The sequence below is a fragment of the Pteropus medius genome, unplaced genomic scaffold (assembly GCF_902729225.1).
Source record: "Pteropus medius unplaced genomic scaffold, Ma_sr-lr_union100, whole genome shotgun sequence".
Classification (NCBI taxonomy): domain Eukaryota; kingdom Metazoa; phylum Chordata; class Mammalia; order Chiroptera; family Pteropodidae; genus Pteropus; species Pteropus medius.
Window position 1 is genome coordinate 996,045 of NW_024347791.1, and position 27,517 is coordinate 1,023,561.

General features: G+C 50.6%; 1 protein-coding gene across 3 annotated transcripts in view; it reads left to right on the forward strand.

Annotated features, from left to right (window-relative positions):
- Positions 1–27,037, forward strand: part of MFNG (MFNG O-fucosylpeptide 3-beta-N-acetylglucosaminyltransferase) — a 31,299-nt gene extending 4,262 nt beyond the window's left edge. The window contains exons 2-8 of one of the 3 annotated variants that reach the window (XM_039877748.1): positions 574–622; positions 1,002–1,104; positions 1,544–1,697; positions 4,318–4,403; positions 4,660–4,825; positions 6,515–6,600; positions 26,724–27,037. In XM_039877748.1, coding sequence (XP_039733682.1) covers positions 574–622; positions 1,002–1,104; positions 1,544–1,697; positions 4,318–4,403; positions 4,660–4,825; positions 6,515–6,600; positions 26,724–26,895 — 816 coding nt within the window. In that variant the 3' untranslated portion in view covers positions 26,896–27,037. Of the gene's footprint in view, positions 1–573; positions 623–1,001; positions 1,105–1,543; positions 1,698–4,317; positions 4,404–4,659; positions 4,826–6,514; positions 6,601–7,948; positions 8,920–11,961; positions 12,501–26,723 lie in introns of those variants that run through there. The other 2 variants (XM_039877750.1, XM_039877749.1) reach the window with 2 other exon arrangements.
- The last annotated feature ends 480 nt before the right edge of the window (positions 27,038–27,517 follow it).

Sequence of the window (27,517 nt, forward strand, 5' to 3'; positions counted from 1 at the left end):
TGCCGTCTGTGAAGGGGACAGAGTACTACACCCGTCTCGATGCTCAGTGAGTTGTCAGGGCCCAGGAGTGTGAAAGGTCCCGGTGGGGTGCCTGTCCGACCTGGGAGAGCTGGATCGGATCTTGATACAAGATTTCCGAGATGTGTCAGGGCCCCTGCACTCGCACAGGGAGTTTGTGCGACTGTGAAAGTTGTGACTATCTCCCTAAGTGGTGTCCCAATGTGTGGGTCTTTTCACATCGGTCTGTCTCCTGACATAGTGTTGTGTATAAGTGATTGTGGAGGAGCTAAGTGGGACTGTGCGTGTGTCTGTATGTGTGTGTGTGTGTGTGTGTGTGTGTGCGTGTGTGTGTGTGTTTGTAGGGGGGTAGCCTAGCGGAAACTCGTGTTGTCTTGAAGGAGTGCGTGGCTATGAGAGGAATTTGTGTCTATCACTGAAGGAGGACAGAGGTCTGCTATGTGTGTGTGTACCTGGATTGGGGTTCGTTGGGGGCTTGGCTGTGGTGGGCTGTGGGCTGACCCCCCAGAGTGCCCTTGGCTGAGCCCAGTCCTGACTTCTCTTTTTCTTTCCCAGACATTCATCTTTACTGACAGCCCGGATAAAGGCCTCCAGGAGAGACTGGGTAACTCTGCCTGACCTGGGTGGGGTGGCTATCCCCTGGCCTGGGAGCCCCCAGGAAACAAGGCTGCTCGGCCATGGCACGTGGGGATTCTCCTTGGCTCAGGACGGGAGCAGGCTTCTTCCCTGGAAATGGGTGTGGGTGTGGAGAGGGACTGTGCCAGACAAGACCCTGGACATCTGGGCACCAGCCTAACCTGTTTTCCGTCAGCTCTGGGCTTCTGGGCGGGTCAGCCCTCCCTGACCTCAGTTTCCCCATGTGTAAAATGGGACTGGGTAGACTACTCCAGGCTCTCCGAGACCTTGCTCTACATTGTCGCAGAGTGTGCAGAGCTGTGGGGAGGAACCGGGCAGGGGTTCCTGACTAGTCTTCGCTTCTCCAGGGCCACACCTTGTGGTCACCAACTGTTCTGCGGAGCACAGCCACCCCGCCCTGTCTTGCAAGATGGCTGCTGAGTTTGATGCCTTCTTGGCCAGTGGGCTGAGGTGAGTGTACTTGGGTCTCTGGGGACAGGTGTGACATTTGCCTCACGCCAGTTCCTGAATGGGGTGTTGTGTTGAAAACGTCATTTTCAAAAACATGAAGTCATCTGGGTCCTGTGAATTAAATTCCATCATGCAGGACCTACTGTGGTCTGTCTTTGGGCAGACCGTCTGGATTCAAATCCTGTCATTCACTGGCTGTGTGATCTTGGGCAAGTGTCTTAACCTTTCTGAGTCATAGTCCTCATCTGTTACATGGACACACCTTCTTCAAGATCTTACACAAGATGCTGCCTGGCATAGAACAGGCGCCTCACATATGAGCCGCCCTTGCCCTGTAACTGCTCATTGACTGATTTAGGGGGCACAGGCAGAGTCTGGCTGGCTGGCAGCCTTTAGGAACCCCACTCCAAGCTCATTGGCCACATGTCCATCCCTACAGGTGGTTCTGCCACGTGGATGATGACAACTATGTGAACCCAAGGGCACTGCTGAAGCTGCTAAAGGCCTTCCCACAGGCCCTCGACGCCTACGTAGGTCGGCCTAGCCTGAACCGGCCTATCCACGCTTCTGAGCCGCGGCCCCACAACCGCACGGTCTGTTCCTCCCTGACTCCTTTGTATGCTGGCCACCACAGCCTAGGCCAGGCCAGATTTGGGGTCAGGGTCAGGCTGGGGAGGGGCCAGGCTGGGGCAGGGCTGTGGAGGAGTCGGGAGGGTTTTCCGGGTTTCAGATTTGGCCTTGTCGCTGTGTGTTTGGGCTGGTGGATTTGTCTCTGATCCTCAGCCTTCTCTGTGAAATGGGGAGACAGATGATGCTGGTAAGGCAGAGAGACTGTCACATAGTAGGGCCTTGGTCATTGAGGAGCACTGGCTTCTAATGAAGCGCGTGTGGGGTGAGCTGAGGCTTCCCGACTCCACCGCTGGGCAGCTAGTCACCTGGTGTCATCGTGTAGTCGTGCAGGTTCTTTAGATGCTGAATGCTGCTGGGCCAGGTGGTAAATTGCCGCTGCCTCTGACCCCCGAATTCTCACCTCCCCTGGGTGACCCCACTGCAGACTTCACTGACCAGCAACTGAAGAGTTGACACCTGGCACAATAGGGTCCCCCGCACCAGCTTCAGCTCCAGATCTTGATGGACACTGATTAAGCTTGCCAGGTTTAGAAAATAAATAAACAAAACCCAGGATACCTGTTAAATCTGACTTTCAGATAAACAAAGAAGAATTTTTTAGTCTAAGTATGTTGCATGGTTTTTCTCTGTCCCCAGGATGCCACCAGGCTTTCGGGACTGGGGAGGCCAAGGCCTCTAGGGCTTCTTTGGCCCCAAGAAAAAGGCAAGTCAGGGGGTCCCTTGCCTGGAGGCGGAGCCTGCAGCAGGAGCTGGGCCCTGCTGTGGGGCTGTCTCCCTCCCTAGGTCACCATCTGCTTCATCAGGGAAACCAAGAGCAGGAAACGCAAAACCTTAATTAGCAGCTAATCAGCCTCTGAGTCTTAATTAAACTCTCCTGAGCTCCAGGGTGTGTGCATGTGAGTCATTCTAGGTGGGTCTAGGGGGTCTCTCGGGCTCCCATACCACCTTGCCCCCGACCTTCGAGGTTGAGAACTCTGCTCTACAGCCAGACTCTCTGCCAGCCCTGTTCACATGCCAGCCCTGCCATCTCCTGGCTTCGTGACCTTGATTGAAGTCAACTTACCTCTCCGTACCTCAGTTTTCTCATCTGTGAAATGGGTGATAATAGTCCCTGACTTATAGGGTGGTCGTGAGTAAAAAAAAGCTAAGTGTCATCTATTTAAGTGCTTGGGATGGGACCTGGCATGTAATAGACACTGGTGTTAGCAATCAGTACGCGACTCAGCTCAGCCTTCATCTCTGAGCTGTGTTCTTCCTGTGCAGGTTCAGCATCCTGCTGGGCACATCCAAGCCCCGCCCGCTGAACATGCACGAATGGCTTCCTTGGCACACATCCTACCAGGGGGATGCCAGGACTCTGCCCTCGGCCTGATCAGATCCTGAGGTCCCTCGGGGTGGCTCCGGCTTGAGGTCAGTCCCAGCCGGGACCTCAGGCGAGTGACTTTATTTCTATGAACCTCAGTCCCCTCATCTGTAGCATAATCCTTAGCAAAGAGCTTGGCACAGTTAATGCTCAGGGTTAGGCAGCTCTTTGTTACTGCTGTCGTTACTATAATTATCTGGGAGTGGAAGCCGTGTGCTCATTAATTCATTAAATAAGCATTTATATTTATAAGCTTTTTCTGTGTCAGCTACTCAAGAAGCCATTCATTCTGCTTTATTGAGCTCTGACCTCTCTCTAAGCAAGTGGGATTTCCAAAAGTAAGCTCATAGAGGTTTTTAGGGGAATACCTCTGGGCCAGGAAAACCATCAGGTTTAAGAACTTAGAGCCGATGATGCGCTCACAGGTGACAAATCAGAGGCCCAGAGAGAGGCAATGACTCTCAAAGTTCTGCTTTGAGCTGTGCAGTGGAGGAGGCAGGCTTCCCAACTCCCTGATGAAGGTTCTTTTCACTGCTCATCGTGGGAGCTAACTCAACCCAATGCAACATGCATCAATGAAGCACCAACTGTGTACCTGGGAGAAGGTAACCTTAGAGAACTTGTTTGACCAGGAGATGGTACAGCTGAAAGGGTACAGTGTTTCTCAAGAACCTTAGAGGAATCCATGGGTGAATTCACGGGTCCTCACAGAGGAGGTAGAAAAGGCCTTGGTGATGCTGGGCAGGGGAAGAAAATGGTTTAAATTCTAAAGGGTTGTTATTGGTTCCTGAGATTGCAGTGTCAAGAGTTTGCTGGCCTCAAGGGCTCACAGGACTGTCTATTCTCTCTTACTCTGTGAAAGGCCTCATTCTTTCCTTTCGTGGAAAAGTTTTCTTGGTCCCAGGAGTTGGGAGTAGTGAGGCCAGTGTACATGGCCCAGTATAGGTGGCATCAGGATTACAGCTTGCAGCTGGTGACCCTGTAAAAGCATCTCTTCCTTACAGTTAGCAATATAGAGCTCAGGAGAAGACTCCGATTGGCTGGCCTAAATCATGTGACTATTGCTGAGCCAATCAGTGGATCAAGGGGTGTGGCCCTGCACTCATTCTTGGGGCATCTGCTCACTTCAGTAGCCTAGAGGAGCAAGTTCTGTGTTTGGCAGCTCCTTCCAAACTCCAGGCTTACTCTGCTCCTTGGCCCTCCTGTTCTCTTTCCCCCAGAGGCTGGTGCAGTTCTGGTTCGCCACTGGGGGTGCTGGCTTCTGTATCAACCGCAAACTAGCTTTGAAGATGGCTCCATGGGCCAGGTAAGCAGAGATCCGCAGGTGGGTGGGGGAGGGTGAGCGGCGTTGAGAGGTGGTGGCACCTGTTGTGTGTGTGGGGCCTTTGCAGCGGGAAGGGCTTGAGAGAGAGCATAGGAGCTCACACGGTACGCAGGAGGCAGATGCTAGAGCCGAGCTCTGCTCTGCTAGCTGGTCCCAGTGGAGGGCCTCCTGGGAGGCAGGGAGAAGCTCTAAGTGTTGAGGGCCCAGGCCAGTGGCATTGAATGGCTCTGTTTCTCAGCGGCCCCCGCTTTGTGGAAACATCCGCCCTCATCCGGCTGCCTGATGACTGTACCGTGGGCTACATCATTGAGTGCAAGCTGGGTGGCTACCTGCAGCCCAGTCCTCTCTTTCACTCCCACCTGGAGACCCTACAGCTGCTGGGGGCTTCCCAGCTCCCAAAGCAGGTAAGCCAGCCTTGGGCAGGTGGCAGTGGGGGAGGTGTTTGTGTTTGGGCTATGCCTACTGATGGGGAAACTGAGACTCAGGGTGGCAAAGGACCCACTTAAGGGCGTGCATTGACTTACCACCTCCAACCCTCAAGGGCTGGCAGTTGTGATGCTAAAATTCTTGATCTGGTCCCCAAATGCCAGCTGGAAGGAACTGCACAGACGAGATGAAGCTTGTCTTCAGGTTCAGACAGCCCTGCTCCCCACCTGCTGCCTCCTGTTCCTCTCTCCTTTCTCCCATCCTCCCCACACCCCTCCAAAGGGGCCAAGCCTGCCCTTTCCAACTTTGCCTGTCAGTAGCCCCTTCCTTCATCAAAGCTTAACTGTCCACTGCTTGCTGCTTTCCCTTCTAACTCAGATGTTACTGGGAAGGACCAGGTCTTCAGTGAGGACACTCAAGCATAAGGTGGTGGGATGGGACACCCACCCATCCCACCACCCAGGAGGTCCAACTGGCACTGCCTTGCAGATGCTGCTCTCCAGCTCATGGGTGTTCAGCCCTGTCTGGGAAGGTCTCTGGGATCTGCTGCCCAACAGTGTGAGTCAGAACCTTTTTGGCTGCAAGTGATAAAAAAGCAACACAGACTGGGCCTGTGCTCCTGAGAAGCTGAGGGCTTGGCTTGACTTGCCAGATCGGGCTGGGTCTGGGCTCTCAGACTCTATTCCCTTTTTTACCTGCCCTCCCCCGTGTTGGCCTCGTTCTCAGGCATGCAGGCCCCTTGTGCTGGCAAGATGGCAGCCCCAGGTTTCTCTCACTATTGGGAAGAGAGCACCTCCTTCCGTCACATCCCCAGGCTGGCACTCATTGGTCTGATGGCCCCACTGGGTCACATGACCTGTCTCCTACCAGCACCCAGAATTAGTATAATTTGGCTAGGCCTGGAACTGGGGTGTGGAGTTAGTCCCATAAGGACCAGAGGGCCGGAAGCCAGAAAAGTGGGGTGGATTTGGGGTAACCAAAACCAGGGTACCCTAAAGGGGCTTCTGGAGCACCCACTGAACCAGGCACCACTGTGGGGGCTCTATCCTCTTTATCTCTCTGGTTCCTCACAACATTCACATGCATGGTGCTAACGTTATTCCCATCCTACAGATGCATAAATGGAGGCCCAGAGGGTGGAGCTAGCCACGGCACACAACTCGTCCATGGAAGAGGGGGATTTGAACCCTGTTTGGGTGGTCCCAAAGCCCACAGTCTACCATTGGGGCCATTATCCTGAGTCCTCATTGCCCATGGACAAACTTGAGGCTCTGGGTGGAGAGGGATTTGTCAGGGCCCCACAGCGAGTCCCAGGAAATCTCCATCCATGCATGGAACTTCCTGGAAAGGTGCCTTCCCCTCTTGAGCCTCAGTTTCCCAATCTATAGATGAAGGAATCATTCCAACTCCTAGGTAAGCTGGACTGTTGAGGGTGCAAATGAGATTTGGGCTTGAAATTGCTCTATAAGCTTAAAGAACTTGGGGAGTGGGGTGAGCTCCTCTGTGACACACCCACTGCTAATGAGGTTTCAGGCTCAGAGGCAGCCTTTCTGTGCCCTCAAAATGCCCTCTGTGCCTTCCTGCTTCTCCTCAAATTCTGCGCTCCTTGTGGGGTCCCCAGTGGAGCACCCCAATCTTTCTTCTCTTCTTCACTTCTCTGTGCCCAGGTCACCCTCAGCTATGGTGTCTTTGAGGGGAAGCTCAACGTCATTAAGCTCCAGGGCCCCTTCTCCCCTGAGGAGGACCCTTCCAGGTAGGTCTGGGGGCTGAAACTGTAGAATAGGAAGGGTGGGGGCTGAGTTCAGGCACCCAAAGATGGGAGAGCAGGAGGGAGGAAGTGAGAGAGGCCTTGGGGCCAACCGAACAGAGCGCGGAGGGTGTGGATTTCAGTTCCTGCTTTACCGCTGGCTTGCTACGTTATCTTGGGCGTGTGCTTTGCCCTCTCTGGGCCTCAGTCTCCCCATTTGGTAACATGAGGAAGCTGGGTGTTGCAGATCTGAAGGGCTCTTCCAGCCCTGATCCTCTGGGATTCTTCAGGAGACCTTGGAAGTCTGAAAAGTCTTCACCAAGCAAAAGAGACACTAATGGAGGACCTTCGAGCACTGATAGGGAATTTTTATTTGATCTTTTGTAGGCTCTTTGTATCTTTGATACTCTTCAATGTTTTGTTTTTTTTTTTTCAGTGGGTACAGGATTGGAATGGGGGCTAAGATGCCAGTTGGGTACCTTCCAGTTCTATCCCCAAAACTGGCCACAGGGAGGTTAGGGCTGTTCAGCTCATCCCTCAGTTGCTGTAGAGCAGCTTATAGCAGCACCACCTGTGACATATTGTGGCAGGAGGGAACAAGGTGCTCTCAAGAAAGTAAAGGAAGCCAGTTTGACTAGAATGAGAGGAGGGTAGGAAGAGAGGAGGGTGGTGTCAAATTCAGTTGCGGAGTTGGCAGGGGGGACCCCTCCAAAAGGCCTTCTGTCTGAACTTTGTATTTATCTGAAGTATGTAACCCTTGGGGGAACCAGGAATCCTGGTTCTGAAGTTCTGCAGAGATGTCTGTTTGGAGGCAGAAGGCTCATAACTATTCCAAGGGCCCTGGGGCCTGGGAGCTGCCTTCCCGTGGGGTGAGCTCCCCATCAGTGGAAGTGTGCAAACTATGGCTGTACTGGCAGGAGATTTAAGACCTGATGTTAAATTCTCTCTAGGCCTGAAGATCCTAGAATCCATAGGTTTCTGCCTAATGGGGCTGGAGTCAACTGGCGACTCAGATATATGTGGTTAGATGGTCCAGTCTCAACTAAGGTCCCTTCGTGGTTTCTCTGGCCTTTGAAGACTCACATTTGACAATGTCTGGAGACGTTTTTGATTGTTATGACTTGGGGAGATGCTACTGGCATCTAGTGGGTAGAGTCCAGGGATGCTGCCAAACATCCTACAATGGATAGGACAGTCCCCACAACAAAGAATTATCTGGCCCCGAGTGTTAATAGTGCTGAGGTAGAGAAACCCTGCTCCAAACCATCTTTATGATGTGCGCTTCCCTAGGAGCCCGTGGGGGTGAGGGTAGGAGTGGGGGTGACCGTCTTGTCCATTTCTGGTCTCTCCATAGGTTTCGCTCCCTACATTGTCTCCTCTACCCAGATACTCCCTGGTGCCCACAGCTGGAGGCCCAGTGAACCCCCAACTACTGGGCAACTGTTGGGCTGAGACCTCTGGTTGTTCCTCGCCTCCCAAGGCAGCCCTGAGTACTTGTGGCAAGTGCCCTGGGGTGGGCAGTCCCTGGCAGGGCCTCCAAGTGGTGGGAAAGCCCAAGATTGGATGGTGGATGGTGGTGAAGGCATCTCAGGTCCCTGGGAGGAGGGTTAGACGGCCCAGGGACTAGGGCCAGAGAGACTCCAGAGGCTGGGCTGCCATGGGCCCTGGGTGGCTAAATTGAATGAGGATGGAGACTATTAAGCTGGGCTAGGGCTCAGTGGTCCTAACCCTCTAGAGAATTACATGGGCCTCTTGGTGGGGTCTGGCTTCCACCCCCAACTCTGGCCTCTCAGTCATTCCTCTGGAGTCAAATGCTGGGCCACCCACTCCTGGATCCCTTGGCTGGGTCCCCAACCACTGAGAGACCCAGATGGAAAAGTGGCAGAGTGCAGACATTGTGGCAGATACTGTTTTTGCTGACCAGTCTCCAGCTCCTTGCTCTCTACCCCTTGCTAACAGAACCCGATTTTGTTTGGAGTATCAGCCTGCCCAGACAAGATAATGGATCATGACGGGTCCCAGTCAATCTTGATGATCCTTTTGCTCACTTTCTCAGCCTCCCTTGCTGTTAGGAGCTACCATGTGTTCCATCTGGCTCTGGCCGGAGCCAGAGCTGTCTGTTAATGTGAACTAAGCAAAGCCAGTGGAAAGGATTCTGGGGAAAGTTTGTGGCCCCATACCTCATCTTCCTGCTGTGAATGTGGGTGTAATGTCTGGATCTGGGGCAGCCATCTTGCTGCCATGAAGGAAAGGCCAAGACAATCATCTACCCTTGTTCTTTCCAGCACCTGGTTCTGCAAGAAAATTAAACCCTTATTTGTTTAAGCTTCTCCTGGTCCAGTTTTTTTTTTTTAATTTTAATTTTTATTTATTTTTATACATAGCCAAAGTATTCCTGGCTGGGGCAGGGTTTTGATCTGTTTGCTACAGTGGTGATGGTAGTGCTAATTTGGGTCCTAAGCTATACATCCTTGCTCTGCCCTTGCCAGCTGTGTAACCTTGGGGAATCCACTTGCTCTCTGGCCTGTTTGCCTATGTTATAGATGAGAAAAAGAACACCATGTTCATGGGCTGATATACAGTGTTTGTAAAGGGCACAGCACAGAGCCTGGCATAGAGAAAGAAGTGACTGCTATTGGCATAGTGAATGGTGACTGCTATTAGTGTGTGTGTCGTGGCGTGCCGGGGTGTGTTAGGATGTGCATGGGTATGTGTGTGCGGTGTGTACCCTTCTACACACATCTGGGCATAAGACTTATGTGTGGTGTATGTATGTGTCTGTGCCCTATCACACATGTGTGTATAATGTACACATGTGTGAATACGTGTGTACCATGAGGTGCTGGTATGTGAAAGCTATTCCTTCTTTCCTCTGCCCTCAGGGCCTAGGGTGAGCATAGCCAAAGAATCAGGAAAGGCAAAATGGAGACTTGGAGCTGAGGGATTCAGCCCCTGGTGTCAGATAAAGGGGCGATTTGATAACCAAGGCAGGAGCTGAATGAATGCCAAGTCCCAAAGAGGTTGGATGAATGAATGAAGTGATCATGGTGGTGTATGGTAGGGGAGGGTTAGGGATGGGAAGTCTTTTCTCCTACCCATGTCACGCCCAGCATGAAGCTAGGTCACAGTGGGGCTTGGGCTGGGGGAGGAGGGAGGAGAGATCCTAAGGGTTGCAGGGGCTCTGACCTATGCATCCAGGGCTGGGGCCTCCTTTGGAACACATCCTCCTGGCCTTGAAGGACCTTGTCTCTGCTGCAACTCTGCGATGTCTGGAACCACTGAGCACCAGAGCCTTGGCCCTTGTTTCCCAGGGAGCGGCCTGAGGCCCAGAGAGGCCACGTGCTGTGGTCGCACAGCGGGTCAGGTGCTGAGCCAGTGCTGGGGTTCTTCCAAAGCCTCCTGTCTTTCTGGGCTGTCCTAATGGTAGGCTCGTGGGGTGTGAGTGAGCAGGGGTCACCTCTGGTTCTGCAGCCTGGTGGGGACGGAGTGTGTGCTCCAGAGCCACGGTCCTCTCCACCCCGTATGTGGAAGACGGCTGGCCGGTCTGCTCTGGTGCTTTCTGGTTGTTCTCGGATTCCGAGGGTCGGGTGGAGGGAACAGGCCATCTGCTGCCTCCATTGTCCCAGAATAGCTGCGAGAAGGAGGGGGAGCAGAGTCAGCAAGGGCCAGAATTGGGATGGAGGAAGGAGTCTGGGTTTAACCCTTTGTGTGTCTGTATGGGGGAGTATGAAGCTGCCTGCACTCTATGCTAAGGTGACTCGTGTGGGCCCCAAAGGCAGGGCTGGGAGTAGGGGGGCGAGGTTGGACCACCCCATATTGGCCTTGCTGTGCTCCTTGGGCAAATATTATTTCCACTTTACAGATTAGGAAACTGAGGCATGGAGAAGGAGTATGATCTTAGTCCAGGTCACAGGGCTTAGAGGTGCCAGAGCCAAGATTTGAGGCAACCTGGCCCTGCAGTGGTCATCTCAGCGTGGGATGACTCTGGAGAGTCAGAACCCCACCAGACCTGGGTCCACCTTCCTTTCCACCTCTGCTTCTCTACCCTTGAGCAGGTGACTTCACTGTTCACTGGCCTCATCTGTAGAACAGGTACAGGTGACTTCTACATAGCATGCTGTGCGGTCTTGAGAGACTGGTGCAGGTAGCTGTTCAATGAACACCACCTCCCTGCCATTCTGAGCTCAGTGCCTCAGCCATAAAAGGGGGTTGAAGGGGTGCTGGACCAGCCATCGCCCCTTACTCCACCATCCAGGCCTGAGCCACTGTCAGTCCTGGCTCTTTATCCCAGCCGTCTCCTCACTGGCCTCCCCACTGCTCACCACTTCAGCACGCTGTTTCCCCCCTAGTGGATGCCCAAGTTCTCTGCCTACACCAGCTCGTCCCTCTCCCTGCAGTGCACCCCTATTTCTGCATGGCTGGATTGAGCTCCAATGTCCTCTCCTAGGGAGGCTCTCCCTGGTCACTCATCAGAAAGTGTTCACCTGAGACCAGTAGCTGTTGTCACCTCACTGTATGGTAGCTCTCCGCATAGGTCCAGCCTTCAAAGACAGGTCTCTTGTTGGTGCATCTGCTTACTCATGAGTTTGTCGTCTGCCCCATCTGACTGTAGGCTCCATGATCCCGAGGATCATGTTGGTTCTGTTCACTGCAACTCCCTGCCTGGCACATAGGAGATGCTCAACAGATATTTGTGGGATGAGTAAGAAAACGAGTGGATTTCTCAGATCTCTTCCAGCCCTGTCTGTGCTTTAAAATTCTGTAAAAGGTGCTAAAATCACTGGGGTGGCAAGGTGATGGGGAGCTTTATAATGGGAGGATCACACGGGTGATACCGATTGTCACCCAGAAAGAGAAAAATCTGACCTTGGGTGCTTCTGATAAATGCAATAGGAAGGACACAGCAGCACCCAGGAAGTTGGCTTGCTGAAGTAGTTGACCCTGCATAGACCAACCATCTGGGTCTAAATACCTGTTTCTGGAAATAGGCGGGGGTCGGGGTGGGGGGAGGAACAGGAGAACATGTTAAATGACACCATGAGGGATCGATCCACCAAATCAGCAATGAGGACAAAGGACCTGGTTTCTTCAAGTAAAATGGCATAAAAAAGGAAGGAAGAAAGGACTGTTAGAGATTAAAAGAGATTTAAGAGTCACAGCAACACAATGCAATATATAGACCTTGTTTAGATCCTGGTTCAAATAAATCGGTCCTAAAAAGGCATTTTTGAAAAAAATGAGGAAATTCGAACATGGACTTTGTATTAGATGGTATTAAAAATTGTCAATTTCATTAAGTGTGATAACAATATTGAGTTTTTCTCGAATGTTCTGATATGTGAGAGACACATTTAAAAATATTTATAGGTGAAATAAAAAACATCTGGAATTTTTTTAAAAAGATGCTCGAGGGGAGGAGGAAATAAGAACGGCAAAATGAAGATGGTCGTTGACGCTGGCTGACGCGCGTGCGCGTTTATTGTGCTTTCCCTGTTCTTCGATGTGTGCTTGAAAATTTCCATAACGAAAAATACAATTAAATAAAGAGGGCCTGTGGATATTCCATGTTGCCGGACATGGCCCTCCCCCTTCCCTTTCTCTTTCCCCTGGCCCCTCCTCCATGCCCCACATTCGGGCCCAGAGAACATCTGTTTTCGTCAGACACAGCTGTCCTGACTCCACTTCCTGTTCTCCCCAAACACCCGGAGAAAGGAGAGGCAGACCTTGACTGGATGCTGGCCCCTGCCTGATTTGCGTTTGGCCCGTTGCCTGGCCCCGAGGCCCACTCTGATTTCTTCTGGTTCTGAGCACTTGTCCCAGCTGTTTTGTAACCCGGGACCACTTTCCATTGGACACATTACCGTTCTTCCCAGTCATCTATCCAATAAAAATTTACTGTTCCTCTCCTGGAGTGTGTGTGTATGTGTGTATCCCTGTGTTAGAGGCTACACAGGGGAATCAGGTGTAAGCCCTACTCTCAACAGGGAGTTCAAATCCCAGTCGGGGCAGTATTGAATACATGGCATGTCATGTAACTGATGATTACATGCAACCATGGGGCACGAGGAAGGAGGACTCAAATCTGGGGGGTCTTTGGGGCAGCGAGGTGATGTTAGATCTGGGTCTTGAGCCATGAGGAAGTCAGAAAGAGCAGAATGCATCACACACTGCCTTGCAGAGAAGGGATTAAGACCCTAAGGAAAGGTACAGTGTCGTGGTTGTGAACGCTACTGTTTATACATACCTACTTATCTCATTTTGCATGATAGAGGTAAAGTGTGTGCCTGGCACAGTGTCCACACAAAACAGAGGGAGTATTTTCCCTCCTTCCCTCCCTACATCTCCTCCTGAATGACTTTGTAAATGCCCCCCAGAGCAGAGACCCTATTCAATGCATCCCTATAACTTGTAGTATCTGGCGTAGTGCTGGGCACAAAGCAAGCACTTCACAAAGACTGACTACTTAGGTGAAGGAGTTGACCTCTTGCCGGTACCAAGAATCACAGGTGCTTGGTAAAAACACATTCCAGGGCCCAAACCTAGATCTTCAGAACACAAGTCTCTAAAGAAGGGGGCAAGTAGTTTGTATTTTTTGCTTAGTTCCCCAAGAGGCTCTAAGTTGCTGCTGGGTTAGAGAACGAAGTGGGATCGAGGGGAGTTCAGCACCACGGACAGAAACCAACTACTGCTTGGACTCTCCCTAGCACTAGCTGGGGCAAGGGAGTTCTGTGTGTGTGTGGTGGGGGTTCATGGTCTCGCTTCAATGGCGGCAAGGTGGCACCTGTAGCTTTGGCCCTCATGTGATACAGCCCTCGTCTGTGCTTCAGGAGAGAGTCTCAGGGTGGCACTGTTCCTGCTGTGGGAGACAGCTCTAACTCTGCACAGGGAGGGGCCATATAATAAATACCCCTCCACTTCTTTTTTAAGTTGTAAGTGACCCCCATACGGTGCGAGCAGCAAGGCATGAAGCCTGAGCCGGCGTGAACAAATTAATCCCCCAAATATGGTGTGAGCACCTACTGTGTTCAAGGACTATGCCGGTAGCCAAGGGGCACATAGGGATGAGAGAGATACAGCTGCCGCCCCAAGGAACGTACAGCTTGTCAAACATGGTTCATTGATTGTTAGGAAGGAGAGCAGCCCTGAAGGTAATGAGACTGGAACCAGCGAGTGTGTGTACTGGAGAGGCAGCCAGGAGAGTGGAGAGAACAGACATTTTGCGGCAGAGGCTTCCTGCGTTTGAGAGCCGGCTCTGACACAGACTGCCTGTGTGGCCTTGTGCATGATGCTTAGGTCTCAGAGCCTCAGTTTCCTAATCTGATAAATGGACATGGCTACATCTTTCCCTCTGCCCCACCCCGTGGCATTCATAAGGGAAGTGCCCACTCAACCCAGTGCCCAAGACCCAGGCCAAGCACCCATTCATTCCCTCATAGACTCTATGTCTGTGCCAGATATGGTGCCAGGCACTGTGAACAAGAAAGATGAGAACTGGCACCCAGGGGTCTTATACTAGGGGAGTCAGCAGAGGTGGCTCTTCCTCTTTCTCCCCATTTTAAGCCTCTCTTGCAGTAAGGGTGGCCATGTGATGAAGTTCTGGCTGATGGGTGTACCCCACATGCAGATCTGGCCCACAAACCCCACATGAGATGATCTCTCTCTGTCCTCATCACTGGCTGGATGGCGAGGACTCTGGGTTAGAGGAGAATGGAGCCTGGAGATGGAAGGGGCCCAGGTCCCATAATCTCCCCCCAGCCTCTTCCCTTGGTGGCAGTCTAGGCACCAAACAGCTGCAAGGAACACTTAGAAGACCTAGACCTAGAAGCAAACTTGTGTTCAGTTGAGCCCCTGGGTTTTGGGGTGTTTGTTATAGGGCTTAGCCTACTCTGACTCATACAGAGGGACACACGGGGAAACCATCAAGCAGGAGTCCCAGTGAGTGATGGAGTGATGAAGGAAATACACAGGAAAGACAGTGGAGATCTTTGGGGGAGGACACATCGTGGGTTTGTTTTAAAAATCTTCTAAACTTATCTCATAAACCTTCAGCCCCTCAGTGGTTCTGGTCTGAAATTCTCTTGCTTTGGCCACATAACTTTCTTCTCAATCCTCTTGAAACCCTCTCTGGCGTGACATACAAATCTCTCATACCCCTCCTCCACTTTCTGGATTTTATTTCAAGGACCCGCTCACCAGGTTTGTCTTTAATTTGGCCTTGCTGCGTTGTAAGCCATGCTATGCAGCCCTTGTGACCTTTCTCTTTCCCACCCATATCTTTGCCTTCTGGATAAGGGGCCTTCCAGATGGGCATATGTTCCTGTCTCTCCAGCCCACTTATCCCTCAGCTTCATTCACTAATCAGGTGAAAGCATCTTTGTACTTTTAATGATTTTATAGAGGCAGGATATAGACTATGAGAGTGAAAACATCCAATTTACCAGTTGGTTTGCAAGAGACATTTATGTAGTCAAAAGCTGTTTTATTTGTATCTGATTATTCGTAAATTAAATTGCAATAAATTTTAATACATTGCTAATGCGCTTACTGTTCTGTTCACCCATTGCTGCACAGTGAACTACCCTAAAAACTTAGTGGCTTAAAACAGCGACACCATTTATTTTGCTCACAAATCGGCTCATGGGAGAGCTCAGTTTTGTTCTCCTTGGTGTCAGCTGGGGTGGCTTGAGGCTGGGACTAGGATCATCTCTCTCATGTGTCTGATGTCTTGCTGACCTCGTTCCCTGTCTCCATGAGGTCTCTGTGGCTGACACTGCAGGGTAGCTGAACTACCCTGCAATGTTGGCTCGGGCCTTGCAGCCAGGAGAGCTAGGTAGACACCTCTTAGGACCCAGCCTAAGATTCAGGTAGCATCACTTTGTTGGAAGCTGGTAACCAAGGCTGGCCTATATTCAAAGAGAGGGGATTTAGACTTCCCACAACCCCTCCCTTTAAAAATTGCATTATAAATTTAAAACAATTGTGTTAAAATATATTACATAAAATTTTCCATTTTCACTATTTTAAAGTACAATTCCGTGGCACGAATGACATTCATGATGTTGTGCAAACACCACCAGTCTTTGTAATGTTTAAGCATAATGTTTTTAAGGTCCAGCCCTGTTGTAGCATGTATCAGAACTCCATTCCTTCCTATGGCTGCATACTGTTCCATTGCATGGGTGTCACATTTTGTTTATCCGTTTATATACCCATGACCACTTGTGTCGCTTCCATCTCTTGGCTATTGTGCATAATGCTGCTATGAACACAGGTGTATAAATATCCGTTTGCATCCTTCTTTCAATTCTTTTGGGAACATACCCAGGAGTGGAATTGCTGGGTCACATGGTAATTTTCTAATTTTTTTGATGAGCAGCTATACCATTTTCTACAGCAGCTGCACCATTTTATGTCCCCACCAGTAATGCAAGGATTCCAATTTCTTCACATTCTTGCCAACACTTGTTATTTTCTGTTTTGTTTTGTTTTTTAATAATACTCAGTGAGCGTGGGGTGGTATCTCATTGTGGGTTTGATTCACATTTCCCTAACGATGAATGATATTGAGCACTTTTTCACATGATTATTGGCCATTTGTATATTTCCTTTGGAGGAATGTCTATTCAAGTCCTTTGCCCAGTTTTTAATTGGGTTGTTTTTTGTTATTGATGAACTCTTATTCTTTTTTACAGCCAAGTAATATTTCAAAGAATAGTTATACAGTTATTTATTAACCAGTCCTCTACCATTCCCAAACATGTGCTGTTCAAACAATGCTACAATGACTTTTTTTATACACATGTCATTATGCTCCTGTGTGAGTATATTGGAGGATAAATCTGTAGCAGTAGGACTGGTGAATTAAAGAGATGGCATATTTATCATTTAGGTAGATACTGTCCAATTGCCCTCGAGAGCAGATGTACCGGTTTATATTCCCTGTAGCCATGTAAGAGAGAAGGGCACTGCTTGAAAACGAATATATGTGCTTTCCACATTATGCCAAAGATTTCTTGTTCCTCGGGGATGCTAATCGGACATTTCCTAACACCGATTAAAATATTGGCCTAACACCACACTCTGTTAAAGGATTTGCAACTTAATTGCATTTGTTCATAAGATGGAATTAATATCGAATAACTTGCCATCAACAGAACTAATTTTGACCCTGTGCTATGAAAAATCTATTCATGTTTTATGTTTTAAAAAATCCGTTTAAAGTTAAAAAAAAATTGCTACTTGAATACCATTAAACTGATAACAAAAATCCGGCTCAATCTCGATTTGAATGTTAATCTTTCCAAATAGTACAAAATTTATTTTTATCAATTCTTTCCCAGAAATAGAGACATGAAAATTCATGATTGGAAATTCTTTTCTCTTATCAATAGTATTAAACAAGACAATGGAACACCTCACATTTTAAATATTAACTCCGCCTGCCCGTTCTAGACTATGTGTGGATTTAGAAGCAGACAGCGCTCCTTACAAATCCCACACCAAACACTCCCTCAACTTTTAATCAAGAAAATAACTGGAAATTGTTATTAGCCAATCGGAATTCAGTGAAAACAGATAAACAGATTATAACCACATTAACAACATTATATTAATAGACGTTCATAATTAACTTGTCATGGTTTTCAAGAAGGGGATTTTTTTTAGGGGAGAAAAGTCCCATAAATGAACTTACTTGTAAATAAACACAAGATAGCAAATTTTATATGTTCTGCACAAAAAGTAATATTTGTATTAACTGATAATAAAGACATACGCCAAATAAAGCATGATGTGCAGGGTGACTACGTAAGAAATAATCAGTATGTTAAAACCACAGTAAATACACATTAACTTTACACTTGGTGTCAACTTAGAAACTAGTTTACGTAAATATTAGCTCACTTTGCTTTCCTTGTGTACCTTCGAGTTCATCTAGTCCAAACTTTCACCCAGCACAGGAATCCCAGGCCACCCAAGAACGACTTGCTTCCTCCAATGACAGCAGTTTCACTATCTCAGCTGCATTAACTCCAGTATTGTGCCCAGATTGGGTGCTTGTGGCTTTCCTCTCTGGGAGCTGTCCAGGACACACCAGCTTCCTCCTCAGACACTCCACACTCAGAGACACATACCTGACCAGAGATATTTTTTAAAACTCCTCAGTTGAGTCCAAAGTACAGCCAAGTTTGACCTACTGCTCTGTATAGATCATCTATAATCAGCTCTTCATGCGTTCATTTATTACAGTCCCATTTATCGAACACTTTCTATGCTAAGTCCTGAGGCACCTGCATGCTATTTACCTAATGTTCTTCTTTACATCGACCCTTTTTACATAAAGATATTTGTTTTAAAAAGAAACTTTATATCATGGATTTGATGGGCCAGATATGTCAAACGCACTTCAAAATAAGTACAGTTGTTAAAATAAATAAGTTCATCACTATTATCTAAATATGACCTTGTATATTACTAGTGATATTTAACATCACCTTTTAGGAAACTATAAATTCATTTCTTCATTCATCCCCTCATTCCTTTATCCATCCATCCACACTTCCTGAGCCCCTCTGATGGGCTATGCTGGATGCTGAGCATCCTTCCCTGCCCTCTCGTTTGGTGTCCATTTGCCACCCAGGAGCCTCTTATACACCTTGCTGCTGAAACAGGAATGGAGCCATGCCTGCCTTTTCCAGGCACTCCTGAAGCTCCTTCTCAGGGCTCCATGCGCCTTTGCTCAGCCAGGCAGTTCTGGAGGTGCGCTGCTACCTAGACCCCTGGTTGGAGTCTCAGTGGGCAGTACAGGCCATCACCACCAGGGGGCAACCCTGCCTCACCACTGCCTTCACACCCAGGCCCAGGGCCAGGGCAAGGTGAGCCGGACTGGAAGGTTAGGAGCCCCACTAGGTTTGGGAAGGGCCTTATAGGATAAGGGGGGATGAAAATGGATGCCCCGCACTTGGATTTTGACAAAACCTCCCCTTCTCTCTACTAGGGGTAAAAAGCACACAGTACATCTCTGTATGAGGTTCAGCAGAACATGACCAGCTGGGGACGGCAGCTCTTAGTTAAATAATCCTGCCATTTGGTGAAGGGCGAGGTCACCCACATGCGGATGCTGAGCCCACCATGAGCACCATGAGCATGCCTGTGGCCTGATCCTGGACCCACCCTGCACCTCAGCCCTTTGCTGATTCTTTCCAGAGAGAGGAGACGGGCAGGAAACAGGATCAAAGGCCAGTGGGGGCCTCTGCTGGGGACTGGGGCCACTCTTCAGCCAGGAGACCAGTCCAATTGGCTGGGCCTTCTGCATCTGTTCTTCCCCAATCCCCTGGGCCTCAGTTTCCCCTTCTATAAAATGGGACTGAAATAATTTTTGCCCTGTCTGCCCTACCTCTCTTGGGAACACGGATGTGAAAGCTGCTGCAAACAGCAGAGAGCAGGTTTCAACAAAAGCAAGAGAACCTCAAATGGAACCTGGCTACCCTTCTCCCCACCCCTTCCTCCTTTGGACTCTGCAAATTTGTAACCTATGCAAGTGGGTCTGTACTTCACCATGCCTTGCTGGAACTGGTAATTAGGTGCGGTGGTGGCTTCTACCTTGCCCTCCAATGACTTTTCTCTAATTGCTCTAATCTGTGTTTTCACATACTTGCTAGAAAACAAGAAGAGCCAACAGCTTCATGGAGGGGAGTGAGCCCCAGAAAGGGGAGGGTTTGGGGCCCAGCACCCGCTGTAGATAGCCCCTGTGATATGGGCTGGGGAGACTGCAGAAAAATGGCAGAAAAATGTTCCTGGGTTCTCCCAGTTCCCAGGGCTAGGAGGGGAGTCAATGGAGGAAGGATGGAGAGCGAGAAGTCTCTGGGGGGAGGGCTGAGTACTGGGAAAGGATGGGGGAGGAAAGGGAACCCTGTGGGGTTTGGCTCCAGGGGCTCCCATGAGGAAGGAAGCTGAGAGCATCTGGGTGAGGAATGCTTAGGCAGGGGCAGGGATGGGCACACGGGGTGAGAGCGCCCCGGCAAGGTGGCCTGTGTGTGCCGTTCCTCTTTGTGGTGTCTCCCTTGTTTCTGGGGGTGGCTTTCGCCATGACAGAATGGCTCTTTGTAGTCTCTCTGGACTCGTCATGCCTTCAGGAGGACAGTTCAGTGTGTGTATGTGTCTAGTGTGTTGTCTCCGTGTACCAGTGAGCGAGTGAGTGTATGTGTGCACGCACGTGTGTGTGTGGAGAGGGTTGTGTGTTACCACGGCAGCTCTGTTGGATGCAGCTTCCAGCCCTGCAGGGTTTCCTTGCTGAGCCTCTGGGAACCTCCCCCCACCTTGGGACAGAGGTGGCTGGTGCAGCTGGGGGCGGGGGGCGGGGCTAGCCTAGATAGCGGCTTAAGTCCCTACTGCCGGGGTAAAGCGATTATGGGTTATGTGTGTGTGTGTAGGTGAGTGAGACTGAACTCACAGCCTTTAGTGGCTGTGGAATCCTCAACTACCCTGAGAAGGTCCAAAATTTGCCATGGCGCTGCCCTCCCCGTCCTTGTCTTGATTCCCTCCCCCTGGCTGACCTGGATATGTGCATTTGCTCCAAGATGCTGTGCTACTGAGTTGCTTCCTCTCCTAGGGGTTCTCTGGCTCCAAGGGTGGAATTTCAGTCAGTGTCAGAGGGGAGATAGCTTGGGATGCAGGGAGCTTCCTGGTGCTGCCTGATAACATGGGCAAATCGTGATTCTTGACCTTGTGCTTGACAAATGAATCGCTTATAATCACCACTTATTTTTACTTGCATCAACCTAAGCGAGAGGAAAAGCTCTGGGTTGCTCCTTCTGGCGCCAGGAGACTCTACACAGGGTTAATTATAATAAGAGCCGTGAGTGTGAAGTCAGCGGATGAAATGTGCCAAAACTGGTGAGTAAATTCAGTTTCCTGTAACAGACAATAAAGAAAGGAAGATCTCACCGTGATCACAAAGGCTGATCCTTAATCACCCCTCCTGAGTACCTGGCACAGCTCTAAGCTCTTCCCAGGTCAGCTCCCATAATCCTTCCAGCCACCCCAGGGTGCCCGTTTTACAGATTAAGAAACTAAGGCACAAAGAGGATAAAGACTTTGTCCCGAGATGGCACAGTTTGTGGAGCAGCGATTTGGTGCCCTTGTCGAGTTCTCAGCCACTGTGCCATGTGTTGTGGCATAGTCCCGTAGGGTGGTCATGGATGGGTTGCAGGAGAACCACAAACCTTAGTTGTACCTGAGAGCTTCTCGCCAAAGACTCATTTTCATGTCGCAAGGGCAGAGGAGGAGTTTAAAGGAGACTTTCGCCCCGCCCAGCTGGTGTTCCTTTTGCTTGTTTGTTCGCTCTTTGTAACCGTTACCTGGCCCCCCCTTTATCTCTCCAGCAGCCATGACAGCCAGGCCAGTGCTTTGCTGTCTCCACAGCACTTGTGTCTACAGCTCCAGCCGCAGATCTGCATGGACCATTGACATTGGGCTGTGGCCCCACTCCAGGCCAAGCCAAGGCTGACTCACAGTTTGCTGGGAGCTGGGATTTGAATGCTGGTCTGTCTGGCAACTGGATATCGGACAGGGAAGCAGAGAGGCAGGAAGGCTGGGGGTGTATCTGTAAAAGGGGGATGAAAGAGGTGGGGGTTGCACAGTAATACTGCCTCACAGGCCTTTGCGTATCAGTTAGGGATTGCTTCTCATTGCTGAGACTAGAGCGTGATGCAGACGGAGGCTTCTCTCTCTCTTTCTTACATAAAGGAAGTCAGGAGGTAGGCATCCAGAGGAGGTGGGGGGCTCAACGGTGTTACCAGGGACCCAGGCTCCTTCTCTTTAGTCCCACCAACCTTAGCATATGGCTTCCACCCTGAAGGTCACCTCATGCTCCAGTATGGCTGCTGGATTTCCATAATCACTTCTACTTTCTGGGGGTGGGGCTGGGTGGGAACTGACAAGCCAGGTGTTCCCCTCTATCCTACTTAATGGCTGATGCTCACCCCTAATTGGCCTCTCCTAGCTGCAAGGGAGTCTGAGAAATGGAATCTTTCGGCTGGGCACGTCACTACGTGAGTGTTTGTTACTAAGGTATTTAGGAGACAGGATATTTTAAGGGAACCCCGCAGTCTCTGCCAGAGAGTACAGTAGAGTCCCGTGTACCCCAAAGTGAAGCCTGTCTCGTTTTCCATAGTCCTGTGACTATTTCAGACCAAATAGCCAGAGAGGGTGAGGGAGAGAGCCCCAGCAGTGGGCGCCAAGACTCACCCCCTTCAGGGGCTTGTAGTTTGGGATTGAATTTCTCTCTTAGTATCTCGTAGCAGTTCCAGCCCTGGGGAACGGGGTTCTGCTGGACAACCATGGGGAGCTGGGGGGAGAGAGGACAAAGCATGGCCTCTGTGCCTGCAGACATGTTCCAGAAGGAATCGTGGTGATGGCAGCGATGGCGCAGCTTGGCACTGAGTTGGGAGGAGCAAGGCGCTCTCCTGGGAGGGTGGGATACTGGTGGGCTGGAGTCCTGGGGATGCGGGTGGCCCATCTGGGAAAACTCCCTGACACTCTCCTGCAGGCCCAGTCCCAGGTGCTCCAGGCCCAGCGACCTAGTCCATGCCCCTTCCCCTCCACATCTGTCAGGCCCGAGAGGGCTCCCTCATGTCTCCTCCCAGTCTCTAACTCTCCTCCCCCAAAGGCCGCCATTCTGACCTCCGTCACTAGACACCGGTTTTGCCTTTTCTTGCATTTCATATACCAGAGTTACCATGTGCTCTCTTGCTTTTGGCCTCTTGAACTTAGCCTGTGAGAGTCATCCAGGTTGTGGCCTGTATATGAGCAGTTGATTTCTTTTTGTTGCTGAATAATATTCCATTGTGGGGCTAGACCGCCATTTGTTTATTCATCCGCCTGTTGGTGACATTTGGCTTGTTTCCTGTCCAAAGCTATCATGAAGAAAGCTGCAGTGAATGCAGTGAGCATTCACGGCCAAGTTTCTGTGTAGACATATGCTTACACTTCTCTCGGATAAACATCTAGGAAGGGAACGGCTGGGTCATAGAACAGGTAAAAAACTGCCACACTGTTCTTCAAAAAGGTTGAACTGCCGACACTCCCCCTAGCTGTACGGGAGAGCTGATCCTCATCTTTCCAATATTGGATGTTACCAGTACTTTAATTTTTGGCCACTCCTGTGGGTGTGAATGGTAGGTTATAGTGATTTCAATCGGCATATTTCCGATTGTCGCTAATGTTGAATGCCTTTTCATGTGCGTATAAGTAATTTTGATATTCTCTTTTGTGAAGTGCTGCTTCGTATCTTTTGCCTGTTTAAAAAAATTGTGTTCTTTTTTTCTTGTTGATTTCTCGGAGTTCTTTGCATATGCTGGATATGTCCGATGTATATATTGGAATATCTTTTTCGCATCTGTGGATTGGCTTCTCTTTCTCTTAACGGTGTCTTTCGCTGGACATAAATTCTTAATTTGAGTCAAACCCAATTTACCATTTTTTCTTCTTTTACGGTTAATGTTTTTTGTGTCCGGTTTAAGAAAGCCTTGCCTTCCAAAGTACAGTCTTTTTAACGCATGACTCGACCTGGCCTCACCCCATCTGGCTGCTCTTTGCCTCCTCAGCTTCTATGAGAAATGCCACCCTAGAGCAGAGGTGATGGGATGAGCTGCAGTGAAGTGCGGGGTTAAAGCCTGGATTACCAGCCTCCCCAGGATGCCAGATCCGTATCCCCCACCCTCTTGCTTTCTCAGTGTGGATTTGGGTTTATGCTGGGCTGTAAGATTAAAGCCAAAGAGATTAAAAGATTACCTTTGGCTGGGAAGGCAAATTCTGACTCTTTGCTCCTGGAGCCGTGGGTGGGGGGAAGGGGGTGGTGGTGGTAAGGAGGGTGGGTGGTGGTACTGATGGAGCCACTTCTACCTCCAGGGCCCTCCCCTTCCTGTTGGGAGCCCAGGCCTGGGTCATCCTCATTGCCTGTGGCCTTGGGCACTCACTCACCAATCTGGGCCTCAGTACCCAAGTACGGAGTGGGCAGGGGAGCTGAGCTGGAGAGCGAGCGCCAACCTGGGCTTCGCTGGGTTCTCGAAGTGTGGCCCCCGAGCCCCAGACCAGCAGTTCCAGCATCAGCTGATGGCACATGTTAGAAACGCAAAATTCTCCCTGGACCCAGGGAGGGCAAGGGTGGGCGGTGGGGCTGCCAGCCTTCTGGGTTTTAACTGCCCTCAGGAGATTCAGATGCACACAAATGTCTGGGCACCAGCCACCAGAGCTTTTAATTCTGGTAACAAGTTCTAATTTTTGGAGCATTTGACTGTGCTTACCAGTGACTCTTCTAAGGAGTATGTATCCCTTCACTAAATGATGCAAATATAATTACTCTGTCTACTCTGCACAGAAGGAAACGAAGTCACAGAGAAGCGAAGCAGCTTGCCCAGGGTCACACAGCTACTAAGTGGCCAAACCTGGATTTGGATGTGGGGAGGCTGGCTCCAGAGGCTAAGTCACTGACCACTGCACTATACCGTTTTGAGTTCTCAGTGCTGTGCATACTGGACCTTTGCCAAAGCCCACGGCTTTCGTCATGGCTTCAGGGGTGGTGACTCTGAAAGACTGACAGGCCCTGGAGCCCTGGATGCTCAGGGTTCCTTTCCGGCCACCCCCAGAGCTCTAACCACAGGAGGCGCCTTCCCACTTTCTCTTCCCACCTCCTGGGGAAGTAGCTGATGGGAAGCACTTGGGCTGAGGCTAAGGGAAGGGGATGCTGAGAGCTGACCCCGGCTGCACAGTCAGAGGACCAAGAGACAGAGACCCACAGCGCTCCATGTCTCAGAAATTCGTTTCTGTCTCGGTTCATTTCTTCATTCAGTATTTAGTGATCCCATCCAGAGAGGAGTAGAGGCTGGCAGACAGCCGGAAGCAGAGAGGAGGAAGAGAGGGGAAGAGACAATCTGTCCATTAATTTTATGATTCTCCCCGCCTGTCCCCTCTTGCCGCTAGGGATGGTGAAAAACCCCAACCCTAATGCTGGAAAGTGATCAAGGAACAGCCAAGGCTGAGAGGAGGAGGCTGATTTATGGGGAGCAGGAGCGAGTGTGCCAAAGGCAGGAGAGAGCCATTCATCACAGCTCCCTAGGACAGCAGAGAGGGCCAGCACCCAGTTCCACTGCCTGGGCCACCTGGACTCCCCTGCTCTGCCAGGTCGCCAAGGGCCTTGCCCTCAGTGGGGGCTGGGCCCATGCCCAGGTAGCTTCAGGGACCCAGCATCTCCACGCTCCCCACTTCTCTTCTCTACGTCTCTTGGGCCTGCAGCCTCCTTGAAACTTTGAGTGAGGGTGGGGTTTGGAGGACAGACCCCTGGCTGTAATCCTGGGCAAATCCCCTCTCTGAGCCCCAGTTTCTTCATCGATGAAATGAGGGCCTCAGCCCTGCAGGGCTGGCCTCACAGGGTCTTTGTGGAGGTGAAGCGATGTGACAGTGAGCTGCAGAGCTCTGCACCACCTCAGAAATGACAAGAGTGAGGTTGGAATGAGGGACTTGCCTCCTGCTGCTGTATCTCTGGGCATGTGCTGGGCTCTGTGTGCCGGGCACAGGGACTGCTGTGGCCGAGGGTTTATGTGCAGGTGTGCCCACCTGTGCACCTACATGGTGAGTCTAAAGCTGCAGCTGCATGTGTGGTAAAAAGACGCATGTGCGTGCATGTGTGGGCACATGTGTGTACATGTCTGTGCAAGTGCGCTGACAGCTTGAGCTGCAGCTCCCATGTAATCCCTCCACCCCGGCTGGCTTGGGAGGACCCCTCTGGGGTGGTGGTGGGGGTGTGACTGGGTGCTCATGCCCAGACCTCATCCAGCTGGTTATTTATTGATTAATTCTGCTGCCAGCTGATGGATGCCAAGCCTGTGCCAGGCGCAGGCCCTGGGCTGATTTACATAATTAAAAACCATCAGTAACAGAGCCAGGCCTCACCCGCCAACTGCTTCCTCTAGCGTGACAACAGGCTGAGCCTCCCTCCTCCACCCCCTGCCCCCTTACCCCAAGGCTTCCTCACCTCCCTGACCCCTCGCTCCCCTGTCCTGTCCTGTGTTGGGCCACCCACCTGGGCTGCTCCTGGGCTGCGATGCAGAGATTGTAGTGTTCGGGGATTCTCGAGTCACTGACTCGGAGATTCTATTAGTTGATGGTTCTAAGGTTCTTTGATGGAGAGTCTCAGATTATAAGATTCAGCTGTGATCCTCTGAGTATGTGATTTTTCAAGAGTCTATTACTCTATGTGACAACGGGGAAAAATATTTGCTCTCAGCAGTCCTGCCTGCTCTCAAGGAGGTGGGGCTGCTATCAGAGGGCCAGGCTTTCTGTGGAGGCTGCATGGTGGGGCCATGGTGGGTGTGTCAGTCGCTGCTTTGCAGAAGGAGGGGGAATTTGTCACTGCAGAGGGCTGAGGCTGGGGGTGGCCATGGCAGGACTGGGCAGAAGGAAGGAGGACCTAGGGAAAGCAGGGGAGGGCTGGAGGGAGAAATCCTCGGTGGTGTCCTAGCCACTAGGAGGGACTTCAGAAAGTATCAGATCCTGTGGCGTGTGTGATGTCAGCCCCCTGGCCTGAGTCACCTTCCGTGTCCTCAGAAAGGGCTCTCACATTTAGAGAGGCAGTTTGGGGAGATGAGGTGGTTTGGGCTTCTCCACTCGGAGCCGTGTGACCTTGGGGAAGCGACTCGACCTCTCTGAGCTGCAGTTGCCTTCTCGCCTGTAAAACGGGGGTTGTTATAAGGACTAATGTTAATCTAATCGGTGTAAGGTCCTTAGAATGCAGCCAGCACCTGCCGAACCCCGAATGAACAGGGGCTGTTAGTTGGGGGTGGGTTTTTGGAGAGATCTTCATCAGCTGCATAGACTTGGTGAGAACAGACGCACAGGAGGGCCGGGCCTTTTTACCTCCGTAGGCCAGCTCCCAGTGGGCACAGTGCTCAGAGGACATTTCTCGAATGAATGAATGATCTTCTCGTCTCTCGGCCCTTCCCAAACATGATGCCAGGCCCAGCCAGTCCAGGCAGGGTGCCCGGGACACATGGCTTCGCTCAGGTGGGACCCCAGGCCCTGCTCTCCTCTCCTCCATCTGTCTCATCCCTGCCTCTTCCTCTCCGTTCCCACAGCCCGGCTCTGCTGCTCAGCAGGACTTCTTGCCCCTGCCCAGCCACCGCCCCTGCAGCCAGCTTTCCTCTGAAGAAGCTGTGGTTTGGGGAAGACATAGCTGACCGAGGCCACGCCGCCACTCTGGCCTGGAGTGCACTCACAGACCCCGTCCCACAGCGACACGCGTCTTAGTCCTAGCATCTCAGTCCTCTAATCCAAGAACCTCAGAAAACCCCCAGAGGACCCTTGCCCTGACCACCCGTGACATCTTGAATTTTGCAACGGCACAAGGTGCCCAGGCGAACCACCCATCTTAGGCCAATTAAGAGAAGATTTGTCATTAATTTAAAAAATCTAAATGAAATAAGTTTAAAATTAATAATAGAACGTAAGATGGTACAACTGCTGTGGAAACAGATTGGCAGCTCTTTAAAAAGTTAAATACAGAATTACCATGTGAGCCCGCGATTCCACTCCTAGGTATATACCCGAAGGAGTGTCCTGAAAGCAGAGACTCAGACATCTTGTCTGCGAACGTTCATAGCAGCATTATTCATAAGAGCCAAAAGGTGGCAACAACCCAAATGTCCATCAACGGACGAATGGACAAACAAAATACAAAACATGTGTAAACATGTAAAACAAACACATGCAATGAAATATTATGCGGTCTTATAAAAGGAATAAAATTCTGATAACATGCTGCCATATGGACGAACCTTGAAGACATGACGCTAAGTGAAAGAAAACAGACACAAAATGACAAATCTTGTATGATTCCACTTATCTGAAGTACTTAGAATAGTCAAATTCA